Source organism: Ipomoea triloba, chromosome 10 (assembly GCF_003576645.1).
Source record: "Ipomoea triloba cultivar NCNSP0323 chromosome 10, ASM357664v1".
Taxonomy (NCBI): domain Eukaryota; kingdom Viridiplantae; phylum Streptophyta; class Magnoliopsida; order Solanales; family Convolvulaceae; genus Ipomoea; species Ipomoea triloba.
In genome coordinates, this window is record NC_044925.1 from 24,938,802 (window position 1) to 24,954,512 (window position 15,711).

General features: G+C 33.2%; 2 protein-coding genes across 2 annotated transcripts in view; both read right to left on the reverse strand.

Moving 5' to 3' along the window:
• Nucleotides 1-278: 278 nt before the first annotated feature.
• On the reverse strand, nucleotides 279-1,716 carry LOC116031931. Its single transcript, XM_031274288.1, has 2 exons — nucleotides 1,071-1,716; nucleotides 279-672 (listed from the first exon to the last, which is right to left on the reverse strand). Exons 1-2 carry the CDS (start codon nucleotides 1,403-1,405, stop codon nucleotides 450-452), a joined length of 558 nt encoding a protein of 185 aa, XP_031130148.1. The 5' UTR covers nucleotides 1,406-1,716; the 3' UTR covers nucleotides 279-449.
• Nucleotides 1,717-4,597: 2,881 nt separating this feature from the next.
• LOC116033360 (probable LRR receptor-like serine/threonine-protein kinase At3g47570) overlaps nucleotides 4,598-15,711 on the reverse strand; it is a 92,811-nt gene continuing 81,697 nt past the window's right edge. Inside the window, exons 3-4 of the mRNA XM_031276109.1 lie at nucleotides 5,054-5,711; nucleotides 4,598-4,953 (exon numbers count right to left, since the gene is read on the reverse strand). Of these exons, the coding sequence (XP_031131969.1) occupies nucleotides 4,598-4,953; nucleotides 5,054-5,711 (1,014 nt within the window). The remainder of the gene's footprint in view (nucleotides 4,954-5,053; nucleotides 5,712-15,711) is intronic.

Below are 15,711 nucleotides of genomic sequence, written 5' to 3' on the forward strand. Positions count from 1 at the left end.
ATAATTGATTGTACAGAGTGTAAAAATAGTACTTTAATGTTATATCTCGAAAGGGCAAGGGTCCAATTTAAGGAACAGAGCGTGGAAGCTTGTCTCCTTAATTAAACACACATATTAATACAAAGCATACCTAACCATGTACAGATCATCAAATGTAAACAACCTTAGCTTATATCAGCCTCAAAATAATTCAATTTTTTCACACACCCAAAGTCTCGAAAAGAGTTATTTTTCTGTTTAACAGCCTACTCACTCTAAAAACTGTTCAATCAGAGATATAATAAACACAGTACATACCATCAGATACTTACAAATTTCTCTTGTTCAATTATATCTATAATTTAATTCCCAGCAAATCCCATGTGATTACGTCCACTTCTCATTAACACAAGGAACTTTGTTTTTATAACAAATGATGTGACATTGGGACCAAATAATTTAATGTGTTTTTACAAGTTTACACGAAAGAACCATGGAAGTACAAATGCTATAACCAGGCATCCCATCAAGAAATTACAGAGCGGCTGCCGTTCCCGGCAACATCTGCTACCACGTTCGCCGGAGCTGCCACTGTGGCCGGAGGAGGGTCTTTCATCACTCCACTCTTCCATGAAACTTCTGCTCCCTGCGCCTGTAACGTTCCTTGCAGTTTCCCCACATATTTCGCAGAATCTGCAAGCAAAAGTGTTGGAAGATCGAGTTACCAAGAGAATGTATGTAGACCGGAAAATCAAGAATGTAATCACTTGGCCAGCACAAACAGCTCAGTTGATTCCTAAATGATGAATTGTAGGTAATGACACATGATCGAGTCTATTAGTTGCAGTGTAGGACACCAGACACTAATTGTTAAATTCACACATTTTCTAGAGGCTGAGTGCTGAACTTAGTCAGCTTTTAAACTCTTTATCGACTCTTGCCCAATAATTTTCCAGTCACTTGGTCATAGATTTGACCGTTATCAAAATCCCGTCCAACATTAATTCTTTCGGGGTCACAATAATTTACCTCTTCACTATCTATTCGACGAGATTTTTGGCATTTGGGGGCAAGGGGAAGAATGTAATTACCTGTTTCCTTTGAGCTTAAACCATGCCTCTGCACATCCCAAATGGGAGAATCCGAGCTCCCCTTTACAGCCACAACCAAGCTCAATCAAATCCTTAGTTTTGCCCTCATCTTCTTTACCATTCAAGTGGCATATTCTGCACACCCTTTGGCTATCCATCTGCACATCAATACAACACGAAAATCCGTCTTCTTTCAGGCGGCCCTTCGCCTTCGCCGCCTCGTCTCCGGCCACAGAACTCTCATCCTTTCCATTATCCGGCTCTATCACAATTACTGTTTCCGCCACAGTTTGACCACCCGCCGGCGTAGCCAGTTTCCGATCAGCTTCTTCCATCTTGTCGCCGGATTCTTTTTCCTTATCACGCCGCCGGGATAAGGTAACAAAAGACTAAAACCAATATCTTTGCAGACACATTATTCAACATTTACTTGGAATTCAAGGCCATGGCTGGCCAATAAAGATCCATTACGTACACGCAACGAAGACGACGACTATAATATATGGGTCAGGTTGAATTGACTCTCTCTGTTTCTATGCCCTTTGGGTTTTGTGTAACAGTATTGTATAGATCAACATTAAAGAAAACGAAAGTTTTCGTGCACAATTTGGTTAAACTCCCTATGGGGTTTGAGCAAATAAACGTAAAGTCATCGCATATCGGCGCTCACATACATAGTAGGTGATTATTTACGTTAGTGTCGGTCCACGCGTTTTAGGCAATCCTTCTCCAAAAAATAACATAAAATGATATTTTAAATTGCTATTTTATAATACAAATATGTGTGAAATTCACTGTTAATTTGGATTGTGTTTAAATGGATTCAAAATTTTCGTAGTTAGACAAAAAAATAGATATATTGTATGCTCAAAATGAATTATCATTTGAGTTGAGATGGAAAATTGATTATCTAAGTAGACTATTTGAGTTGGAAAATGAGGGTGGAAATACTTGTAAATAACACTTATCTCACGTTGAAAAAAAGAGATAGATTTATATCACTATATATATACAATACCCTTTTAAAGAGAGTTTAAATTGTATTGTTTAAATGTTCTTTCTCACATACAAAGATTGCAAATCAAATTTAAGTTCAAGCTTGAACAATATTTTTTGATACTATTATATATTCCGCTAATAACAATCCTCGATCACCTTAAGAGACTCGTGTCTGGACCCACAAGTAGTCCACCACAATGAGTAAAATTCTTTATTAAGACTTCATCTTAAATCTTTACCTTTAATTTACCACATTCAATTTAATAGTTAAGTAACAACTGAACTGTAGACGCAAACTGTGTTCAAAAACCATTACCATTAGGAAACCTGGTTTTTCAATTATTGCTGTGGGTGAAGATAAATAGACTAATACTCCAATGGAATCTATCGTTATCTGCTTCAAATTATTTTAGTTTGGCATTATTGTCCAAATTGTCTTGTTGATGGGGATACACCGAAACTAGGTGGCCGCTAATGATAATAAAACAAAACTACTAAACTAGAATATATACCCAAACATCGTTAATTCCCAATAAAAGAAACAACAGAACAAAGACTAAAAATATTAATATCTGCTCCCTATTTTACCATCTTCACTGCCAAGTGCCAACTCCCACCTCCAGCCAAGCTAGACCACTTTGGAGTAACCAAGTCAACAACCTCTTTTGAGCTCTGGCTAGCAAAACGCTCTTGCTTTTCCACTAGCTCACAACTTTCAATGGGTTAATGACATAATATAATATAAAATATAAATGTATCTATAAAACGAAACACATCTTTCAATTCAGCGAAACAGCACAAATACAGCCCTCAAGAAGAGTTACTGGATGGGAATGGTTGGGTGTCTCGGGTCGGCTCCGGGTTGCACACATCAGTTTGAATTGCCTTGGTCCGGATCTTTGGACCACCTTGGTTCAAGGCGCCTTCCTTGGGCTCTAGTCACCTTCTTTGACTCAGGTCACTTTCTTGGGCCGGTTCTAATATCTCCATCACCAAGCTTGAACAGAGGTTGTTGAGGACGAAAGAATTTGATCGATAACTGTGTTGACAAGTATCAAACTCATGACATTTTGATATGAGAATCATACTTCACTCCTTGATCACTCTTATTTTATACGATATTTCACCCCATTCTTAACCCTTTTCGTGCACATTTTATTATGTTTTATTTGGTTTATGGGCTAAAAGATGGATTTTATGCTCAATTCTGCCTAATTGCACATTTGAGAGGGGGGAAGGGGGAACAAAAAGGAAGCAAAAGTTGATCAAAGTGGAGCGAAAATACATTAAAAGGAGCCCATGGAAGAAAACCATGAAAGAGACATAGGAAAAGGAGCAAGCTGAAGACTTTGAAATGGAGGCAAACACTCGCACGGGCGGTGACATACCCGTGCGCCGCCAGTGCATAAAACACCATCTGGAGCTAATATTTCGCACGGGCACTGCACGCTCGTGCCATGCCAGTGCACCCGAACGGGCAGTAGCACGCTCGTGCGGTGCCAGTGTGTCGAACCCTAAAACTGCCATATAAATTCTCATTTTTCCAGATCTAGCAAGGAGCAGCAACAGTAGGCAAATTAGATTTCACTCCTAAAACTCTAGATAGGTTTAGCTTAGTTTTATTCCATTCTCTTAAAGAAATTGTTCATTCTATTTCCTTTTCTACAATCTTGGATTCCAGTGGAGCTTCACCACTTGAACTTGGAGTCTTCGATAGAGAAGTTTGCTTTATTTTATCTTGTTGATTTACGTTATATTTGTGCTTGGATATGTGATATATTTGTGCTTTAATGTTTATTGCCTATGAGAAGTAGGTTTAGGGGTTTGGATTAGGTTTGTATTGCTATCCATGTTTTTAGATATGTGAATCTTGCATAAAGATATAAACCCATTTCTGGGGTTATTGTTGTAAAGAAGTGTATTTGTGATCTTGTTGATCCTTGATACTGCAGCAAGGGTTGAGAGTGAACCTTCAAATTGGGAATCTCTCGCTGTTGTTTGATTTACCTTAAAAACTTGGAAGGTAATTGCCCCTAATCTAATCCCGTTGTTTCCATTATTGAAGACGACCGAGAAAGAAAGGCTCCGCGTTCGAACATTGGTAGATCTTAGCTTAGCGAATTCTCATGGTTAGTATTTGCTTATGAATTCGGTCGTTGTTTTGTACATTGATCATATCCTATCATGTTGCTTGGATTCTTAAAGATTTATTGTCTTAGTGTCTAAGGAACTGATCATTATACAAGTACCTGCCTAACTCCTAATCTTCATCGGAACAACATTTTACCCTGTAATACTTTATCATTATTTTTTTGACAACAATCACCCCTCGATGACCCTTTTTGGGTACAAATACCTTCTTTTTTTTTTCTTTTTTTTTTTTGGGTGCAACACAAAACTAGAGAGCTTATAAGAGGCAAATAAAGTTTGGTGTATAAATATGCAGAAAGCTACAATATCAACTGTCACATTTTATTTGCATTTTAAAGAAAGATATATAATATGGTATCCTATATATGCATACTACTTCAAGTTCTCGCATAAAGCAAAACAAATTTAACTTTGATCTTTTCCAGTGCTGGTAACGCATCCTTGATGGTCATCCTCTCTCGAGGGGATTCTGCTGAGCATTTCAAGCCTACCTCAAAAATTGCCAACGCACATTGCAATTTTTCATCGTACCTTTCTTCATCTGGTCTAAGTAAGTTTGGGTCTATAATCTGGCCTATATTTGTAGGAAATGCATTGTGCACCCAACTTCTTAGACTTAAATCTTCATTGAACATTTCATCTGCAGGCTGAATCCTTGTGAAAACTTCAAGCAACATGATACCATAACTGTACATATCACTACGCGTGGACACAAGACCTTCTTGTCCATACTCTAGAAGCAGTGCAAAATTAAATAGGATACCATAAGAATTGCATAATGTTGTGTTAACACCAAATCCAAAAAGTGAAAAAAAAAAATGAAAAGCATTTACCTGGAGCAATATAACCAAGTGTTGCTAGGGTGTTTGTAATGTCAATAGAATTCCCATCTTCTAAGAGCTTTGCAACACCGAAGTCACTCAGATGACCTACCATATCAGCATCTATTAAGACATTGTTGGGTTTCAAGTCGCAATGGAAAACAGGCTTGGAGTAACCATTGTGAAGATATTCCAAGGCTGATGCCACATCAATTATTATACTCACTCTTTGTATCATACCCAAGAAATAATTGTGAGAATATAACCACTTGTACAGACTCCCATTAGGCATATAGTCTAGCACCAATGCTTTGAAATCCAAGTTGGAGCAATTGCCAAGGACCTTGGTGAGATTTCTGTGACGAATATTGCGGAGAACTTCACACTCACGGTCGAAACTCCTATTTCCACCGTCATGTATTAAACGAAAAACCTTGACAGCAACGTGTATCCCATTTGTTAAAATCCCTTTAAAAACTGATCCGAAGCTTCCACTACCTAGTGCGTTGGATTCATCGAATCCATTTTTTGCACGTTGGAGTTCATAGTACGAAAATCTTGCAGGTGTTGTTGTTGACAGAAAGTTTAGTTCTCCTGGAACCTCTCTGTTGTGCCTCTTGAAGATGCTTAACACAGAAACAGAGGCAATTAGCAATATGAGAACAGTGAACTAGACAAGTATAATGACAACCACTCTGTTCTTTGAATCATGTAGAGTATTAGCAGAGCATGGGACATGCATCCGAGGAATACCACATAAACATGTCAATTTAGTTCATCAAAACATAATTACCTGTTAGTGACCTGTAATACCAAGTAAATATAAATATCACAATTTTTTGCATAAAATGTGTCAAATAGGCCATCGAACTTTACCTGAAAAATAAATTAGGTCTTCAAACATTTAAAAGTTACAATTAGGTACATAAACATGTCAATTTAGTTCATCAAGGCATAATTACCTGTTAGTGACCTCTAATACCAGGTATGTAAATGTCACAATTTTTTGCAAAAAATGTGTCAAATAGGCCATCGAAGTTTACCTGAAAAATAAATTAGGCCCTCAAACTTTTAAAAGTTCAAAATTAGGTACATAAAATGTCAATTTAGTTTATCAAGACATAATTACCCGTTACTGACCTGTAATACCAGGTAAATGTAAATGTCACTAGTTTTTGCATAAAATGTGTCAAATAGGCCATAGATCTTTACCTGAAAAATAAATTAGGCCTTCAAACATTTAAAAGTTACAATTAGGTACATAAACATGTCAATTTAGTTCATCAAACATAATTACCTGTTAGTGACCTGTAATACCAGGTAAATGTAAATGTCACTAGTTTTTGCATAAAATGTGTCAAATAGGCCATAGATCTTTACCTGAAAAATAAATTAGGCCCTCAAACTTTTTAAAGTTCAAATTAGGTACATAAAATGTCAATTTAGTTTATCAAGACATAATTACCCGTTACTGACCTGTAATACCAGGTAAATGTAAATGTCACTAGTTTTTGCATAAAATGTGTCAAATAGGCCATAGATCTTTACCTGAAAAATAAATTAGGCCTTCAAACTTTTAAAAGTTGCAAATAGGTACATAAACATGTCAATTTAGTTCATCAAACATAATTACCTGTTAGTGACCTGTAATACCAGGTAAATGTAAATGTCACTATTTTTTGCATAAAATGTGTCAAATAAGCCATCGAACTTTACCTGAAAAATAAATTAGTCCCTCAAACTTTTAAAAGTTCAAATTAGGTACATAAAATGTCAATTTAATTTATCAAGGCATAACTACCCGTTAGTGACCTGTAATACCAGGTAAATGTAAATGTCACTAGTTTTTGCATAAAATGTGTCAAATAGGCCATAGATCTTTACCTGAAAAATAAATTAGGCCCTCGAACTTTTTAGAGTTCAAATTAGGTACATAAAATGTCAATTTAGTTCATCAATGTATAATTACCCGTTAGTGACTTGTAATACCAGGTAAATGTAAATGTCACTATTTTTTGCATAAAAAGTGTCAAATAGGCCATCGATCTTTACCTAAAAAATAAATTAGGCACTCAAACTTTAAAAAGTTGCAATTAGGTACATAAACATGTCAATTTAGTTCATCAAGCATAATTACCTGTTAGTGATCTGTAATACCAGGTAAATGTAAATGTCACAATTTTTTGCATAAAATGTGTCAAATAGGCCATCGAAGTTTACCTAAAAAATAAATTAGGCCCTCAAACTTTTAAAAGTTGAAATTAGATACAAAAAATGTCAATTTAGTTCATCAAGGCATAATTACCCGTTAGTGACCTGTAATACCAGGTAATGTAAATGTCACTATTTTTTGCATAAAATGTGTCAAATAGGCCATCGAACTTTATCTGAAAAATAAATTAGGCCCTCAAACTTTTAAAAGTTTGCAATTAGGTACGTAAACATGTCAATTTAGTTCATCAAGGCATAATTACATGTTAGTGACCTGTAATACTAGGTAAAAGTAAATGTCACAATTTTTTTGCATATAATGTGTCAAATAGGCCATCGAAGTTTATTTGGAAAATAAATTAGTCCCTCAAACTTTTTAAAGTTCAAATTAAGTACATAAAATGTCAATTTAGTTCAATAAGGCATAATTACCCGTTTGTGACCTGTAATATCAGGTAAATGTAAATATCACTATTTTTTGCATAAAATGCGTCAAATAGGCAATCGAACTTTATCTAAAAAATAAATTAGGCCCTCAAACTTTTAAAAGTTGCAATTAGGTACATAAACATGTCAATTTAGTGTATAAAGCATAATTACCTGTTAGTGACCTGTAATAACAGGTAAATGTAAATGTCACTATTTTTTGCATAAAATGTGTCAAGTAGGCAATCGAACTTACCTAAAAAATAAATTAGGCCCTCAAACTTTTAAAAGTTGCAATTAGGTACATAAACATGTCAATTTAGTTCATCAAGGCATAGTTATCCGTTAGTGACCTGTAATACCAGGTAATGTAAATGTCACTATTTTTTGCATAAAATGTGTCAAATAGGTCATCGAACTTTACCTGAAAAACAAATTAGGCCCTCAAACATTTAAAAGTTTGTAATTAGGTACATAAACTTGTCAATTTAGTTTATCAAGACATAATTACCTGTTAGTGACCTATAATACCAGGTAAAAGTAAATGTCACAACGTTTTGCATATAATGTGTCAAATAGGCCATCGAAGTTTACCTGCAAAATAAATTAAGTCTCAAACTTTTTAAAGTTCAAATTAAGTACATAAAATGTCAATTTAGTTCATCAAGGTATAATTACCCGTTAGTGACCTGTAATACCAGGTAAATATAAATGTCACTATTTTTTGCATAAAATGTGTCAAATAGGCTATCGAACTTTACCTGAAAAATAAATTAAGCCATCAAACTTTTAAAAGTTGCAATTAGGTACATAAACATGTCAATTTAGTTCATCAAGCATAATTACCTGTTAGTGATCTGTAATACCAGATAAATGTAAATATCACTATTTTTTGCATAAATTGTGTCAAATAGGCCATCGAACTTTACTTGAAAAATAAATTAGGCCCTCAAATTTTAAAAGTTTGCAATTAGGTACGTAAACATGTCAATTTAGTTCATCAAGGCATAATTACCTGTTAGTGACCTGTAATACCAGGTAAAATTAAATGTCACAATTTTTTTTGCATATAATGTGTCAAATAGGCCATCGAAGTTTATCTGGAAAATAAATTAGTCCCTCAAACTTTTTAAAGTTCAAATTAAGTACATAAAATGTCAATTTAGGGGGGTGTATTCAATCACGACTTTCATGAACTTTTAAATACTTTTATCAACTTTAAAAGTTGGGTGGTATTCAATTTAGACTTTTATAAACTCTTTAAAAGTCTACCTGTATTCAATTCAAACTTTTCAAAACTCTTTAAAAGTATACAGGTATTCGATTCAGACTTTTATAGAGTTATTAAAAGTCTTCTGGTATTCAAAAAGTTACTGACTTTCACAAGCTCTGTCAGAATAGGATTTCTATAGACTTTCTCTTCATTAATATAAATAGATGAAATCCAACCCTTCAACCCCAAACTTTTCAATATTCTCTGCAAACTTTTTTTCTTCTATCTAAACTAGGCAAATTTTCCATCAATTTTACGGTACGTTTCAAATCTTTCATAAATATTTTTTTTTTTATTATTTTCAATCAAATTTTTTGTTGTCATCACAACAAAACAATTGCTGCGATCGCAGCTAAAAGTTGTCATCACAACAAAACAATTGCTGCGATCGCAGCTAAAATATTGCTGTGAACGCAGCAGATTTATGGAGCAGCAGCAGTAAGATTGCTGCTGTGCAGCACATTAATATTTGCTGCAACCAGCAGCAAGTTGCTGCTGGTTGCAGCAAATTTTTTAATTTTTAATTTTTAAGTTTTAAATAGCTTTGGATATGTGGAAAGACATCCAACAAGGCGAAACCAATGCCAATCAAAGATAATTGTACTAACAAGATGAATATTTTAATTTGTACTTTTTTTTTGAAGGAAAATTTGTACTTTTTCATTCTAAACATTTTGATAATTATATTACTCAGCATTAGTTGTTTCATTAGTTGTTATAAAATTGATTATATTTTATTTATGAATAATATACTCTATTTTTGTGACATCAATATATATTTTTTAATTTCTACAATGCACTAATTTATAGATAATATATTAATAGAAGTTATGGAACGTTTGTGAGGGTGTATTCAATTTAGAGTTTTAATGACTTTTGTAAACTTTTTAATATGAAAAAGTTTCTAAAAATTTATAAATGTTTGTTCTATGGATATTTATAAACTCTTACAAAGTTTATAAAAGTTTAAAAGATTCTATAAAAGTTTACAAAAACTCTACAAAAGTCAATTAAAATCCATCACTTTAAAAGTATTTAAAAGTTCATAAAAGCCGTGATTGAATACACCCCCCTTAGTTCATCAAGGCATAATTACCCGTTTGTGACCTGTAATATCAGGTAAATGTAAATGTCACCAGTTTTTGCATAAAATGTGTCAAATAGGCCATAGATCTTTACCTGAAAAATAAATTAAGCCCTCAAACTTTTAAAAGTTGCAATTAGGTACATAAACATGTCAATTTAGTTCATCAAGCATAATTACCTATTAGTGACCAGTAATTACAGGTAAATGTAAATGTCACAATTTTATGCATAAAATGTGTCAAATAGGCCATCGAAGTTTACCTAAAAAATAAATTAGGCTCTCAAACTTTTAAAAGTTGAAATTAGATACATAAAATGTCAATTTAGTTCATCAAGGCATAATTACCCGTTAGTGACCTGTAATACCAGGTAATGTAAATGTCACTATTTTTTTGCATAAAATGTGTCAAATAGGCCATCGAACTTTATCTGAAAAATAAATAAGGCCCTCAAACTTTTAAAAGTTGCAATTAGGTACATAAACATGTCAATTTGGTTTATCAAGCACAATTACCTATTAGTGACCTGTAATACCAGGTAATGTAAATATCACTATTTTTTGCATAAAATGTGTCAAATAGGGCATCGAACTTTACCTGAAATATAAATTACGCCCTCAAACTTTTAAAAGTTGCAATTAGATACTTAAACATGTCAATTTAGTTCGTCAAGCATAATTACCTGTTAGTGACCTGTAATAGCAAGTAAAAGAAAATGTCACAATTTTTTGCATATAATGTGTCAAATAAGCCATCGAACTTTACCTGACAAATCACTTAGGCACTCAAACTTTTTAAAGTTGCCATTAGGTACATAAACATGTCAAGTTAGTTCATCAAGCATAATTACCTGTCAGTGACCTGTAATAACAGGTAAATGCAAATGTCACAATTTTTTTGCATATAATGTGTCAAATAAGCCATCGAACTTTACCTGACAAATCACTTAGGCACTCAAACTTTTTAAAGTTGCCATTAGGTACATAAACATGTCAAGTTAGTTCATCAAGCATAATTACCTGTCAGTGACCTGTAATAACAGGTAAATGCAAATGTCACAATTTTTTTGCATATAATGTGTCAAATAAGCCATCGAACTTTACCTGACAAATCACTTAGGCACTCAAACTTTTTAAAGTTGCCATTAGGTACATAAACATGTCAAGTTAGTTCATCAAGCATAATTACCTGTCAGTGACCTGTAATAACAGGTAAATGCAAATGTCACAATTTTTTTGCATATAATGTGTCAAATAAGCCATCGAACTTTACCTGACAAATCACTTAGGCACTCAAACTTTTTAAAGTTGCCATTAGGTACATAAACATGTCAAGTTAGTTCATCAAGCATAATTACCTGTCAGTGACCTGTAATAACAGGTAAATGCAAATGTCACAATTTTTTTGCATATAATGTGTCAAATAAGCCATCGAACTTTACCTGACAAATCACTTAGGCACTCAAACTTTTTAAAGTTGCCATTAGGTACATAAACATGTCAAGTTAGTTCATCAAGCATAATTACCTGTCAGTGACCTGTAATAACAGGTAAATGCAAATGTCACAATTTTTTTGCATATAATGTGTCAAATAAGCCATCGAACTTTACCTGACAAATCACTTAGGCACTCAAACTTTTTAAAGTTGCCATTAGGTACATAAACATGTCAAGTTAGTTCATCAAGCATAATTACCTGTTAGTGACCTGTAATAGCAAGTAAAAGTAAATGTCACAATTTTTTGCATATAATGTGTCAAATAGGCCATTGAAGTTTACCTGCAAAAGAAATTAGGCCCTCAAACTTGTAAACGTTCAAATTAGGTACATAAAATGTCAATTTAGTTTTTCAAGGCATAATTACCCATTAGTGACCTCTAATACCAGGTAAATGTAAATGTCACTAGTTTTTGCGTAAAATGTGTCAAATAGGCCATAGATCTTTATCTGAAAAATAAATTAGGCCCTCATACTCTTAAAAGTTGCAATTAGGTACATAAACATGTCAATTTAGTTCATCAAGGCATAGTTATCCGTTAGTGACCTGTAATACCAGGTAATGTAAATGTCACTTTTTTTTGCATAAAATGTGTCAAATAGGCTATAGATCTTTGCCTGCCAACTAAATTAGGCCCTCATACTTTTAAAAGTTGCTATTAGGTACATAAACATGTCAATTTAGTTCATCAAGGCATAGTTATCCGTTAGTGACCTGTAATACCAGGTAATGTAAATGTCACTTTTTTTTGCATAAAATGTGTCAAATAGGCTATAGATCTTTGCCTGCCAACTAAATTAGGCCCTCATACTTTTAAAAGTTGCTATTAGGTACATAAACATGTCAATTTAGTTCATCAAGGCATAGTTATCCGTTAGTGACCTGTAATACCAGGTAATGTAAATGTCACTTTTTTTTGCATAAAATGTGTCAAATAGGCTATAGATCTTTGCCTGCCAACTAAATTAGGCCCTCATACTTTTAAAAGTTGCTATTAGGTACATAAACATGTCAATTTAGTTCATCAAGGCATAGTTATCCGTTAGTGACCTGTAATACCAGGTAATGTAAATGTCACTTTTTTTTGCATAAAATGTGTCAAATAGGCTATAGATCTTTGCCTGCCAACTAAATTAGGCCCTCATACTTTTAAAAGTTGCTATTAGGTACATAAACATGTCAATTTAGTTCATCAAGGCATAGTTATCCGTTAGTGACCTGTAATACCAGGTAATGTAAATGTCACTTTTTTTTGCATAAAATGTGTCAAATAGGCTATAGATCTTTGCCTGCCAACTAAATTAGGCCCTCATACTTTTAAAAGTTGCTATTAGGTACATAAACATGTCAATTTAGTTCATCAAGGCATAGTTATCCGTTAGTGACCTGTAATACCAGGTAATGTAAATGTCACTTTTTTTTGCATAAAATGTGTCAAATAGGCTATAGATCTTTGCCTGCCAACTAAATTAGGCCCTCATACTTTTAAAAGTTGCTATTAGGTACATAAACATGTCAATTTAGTTCATCAAGGCATAGTTATCCGTTAGTGACCTGTAATACCAGGTAATGTAAATGTCACTTTTTTTTGCATAAAATGTGTCAAATAGGCTATAGATCTTTGCCTGCCAACTAAATTAGGCCCTCATACTTTTAAAAGTTGCTATTAGGTACATAAACATGTCAATTTAGTTCATCAAGGCATAGTTATCCGTTAGTGACCTGTAATACCAGGTAATGTAAATGTCACTTTTTTTTGCATAAAATGTGTCAAATAGGCTATAGATCTTTGCCTGCCAACTAAATTAGGCCCTCATACTTTTAAAAGTTGCTATTAGGTACATAAACATGTCAATTTAGTTCATCAAGGCATAGTTATCCGTTAGTGACCTGTAATACCAGGTAATGTAAATGTCACTTTTTTTTGCATAAAATGTGTCAAATAGGCTATAGATCTTTGCCTGCCAACTAAATTAGGCCCTCATACTTTTAAAAGTTGCTATTAGGTACATAAACATGTCAATTTAGTTCATCAAGGCATAGTTATCCGTTAGTGACCTGTAATACCAGGTAATGTAAATGTCACTTTTTTTTGCATAAAATGTGTCAAATAGGCCATCGAACTTTACTTGAAAAATAAATTAGGCCCTCAAACTTTTAAAAGTTTGCAATTAGGTACGTAAACATGTCAATTTAGTTTATCAAGGTATAATTATCTGTTAGTGACCTGTAATACCAGGTAAAAGTAAATGTCACAATTTTTTTGCATATAATGTGTCAAATAAGCCATCGATGTTTATCTGGAAAATAAATTAGTCCCTCAAACTTTTTAAAGTTGCAATTAGGTACATAAACATGTCAATTTCGTTCATCAAAACATAATTAGCTGTTAGTGACCTGTAATACCAGGTAAAAGTAAATGTCACAATTTTATGCATAAAATGTGTTAAATAGGCCATCGAAGTTTACTTGAAAAATAAATTAGGCCTTCAAACTTTTTAAAGTTCAAATTAAGTACATAAAATGTCAATTTAGTTCATCAAGACATAATTACCCGTTACTGACCTGTAATAGCAGGTAAATGTAAATGTCACTATTTTTTGCATAAAATGTGTCAAATAGGCCATCGAAGTTTACCTGAAAAATAACTTAGGACCTCAGACTTTTAAAAGTTTGTAATTAGGTACGTAAACATGTAAATTTAGTTCATCAAGGCATAATTATCTGTTAGTGACCTTTAATACCAGGTAAAAATAAATGTCACAATATTTTGCATATAATGTGTCAAATAGGCCATCGAAGTTTACCTGCAAAATAAATTAGGCCCTCAAAGTTTTAAAAGTTCAAATTAGGGACATAAAATGTCAATTTAGTTCAACAAGGCATAATTATCTGTTAGTGACCTTTAATACCAGGTAAAAATAAATGTCACAATATTTTGCATATAATGTGTCAAATAGGCCATCGAAGTTTACCTGCAAAATAAATTAGGCCCTCAAAGTTTTAAAAGTTCAAATTAGGTACACAAAATGTAAATTTAATTTATCAAGGCATAATTACCCGTTAGTGACCTGTAATACCAGGTAAATGTAAATGTCACTAGTTTTTGCATAAAACGTGTCAATTAGGCCATAGATCTTTATCAGGAAAAATAAATTAGGCCCTCAAACTTTTTAGAGTTCAAATTAGGTACATAAAATGTCAATTTAGTTCATAAAGGCATAATTACCCGTTAGTGACCTGTAATACCAGGTAAATGTAAATATCACTATTTTTTGCATAAAATGTGTCAAATAGGCCATCGAGCTTTACCTGAAAAATAAATTAGGCCCTCAAACTTTTTAAAGTTCAAATTAGGTACAAAAAATGTCAATTTAATTTATCAAGGCATAATTACCCGTTAGTGACCTGTAATACCAGGTAAATGTAAATGTCACTAGTTTTTGCATAAAATGTGTCAAACATGCCATAGATCTTTACCTGAAAAAAAAATTAGGCCCTCAAACTTTTTAGAGTTCAAATTAGGTACATAAAATGTCAATTTAGTTCATCAAGGTATAATTACCCGTTAGTGACCTGTAATACCAGGTAATGTAAATATCACTATTTTTTGCATAAAATGTGTCAAATAGGGCATCGAACTTTACCTGAAATATAAATTACGCCCTCAAACTTTTAAAAGTTTGTAATTAGGTACATAAACATGTCAATTTAGTTCATCAAGGCATAATTACCTGTTAGTGACCTCTAATACTAGGTATGTAAATGTCACAATTTTTTGCGTCAAATGTGTCAAATAGGCCATCGAAGTTTATCTGAAAAATAAATTAGGCCTTCAAACTTTTTAAAGTTCAAATTAGGTACATAAAATGTCAATTTAGTTTATCAAGACATAACTACCCGTTAGTGACCTGTAATAGCAGGTAAATGTAAATGTCACATATTTTTGCATAAAATGTGTCAAATAGACCATATATCTTTACCTGAAAAATAAATTAGGCCCTCATACTTTTAAAAGTTGCAATTAGATACATAAACATGTCAATTTAGTTCATCAAGCAAAATTACCTATTAGTAACCTGTAATAACAGGTAAATGTAATTGCCACAATTTTTTTGCATAAAATGTGTCAAATAGGCCATCGAAGTTTACCTAAAAATTAAATTAGGCCCTCAAAC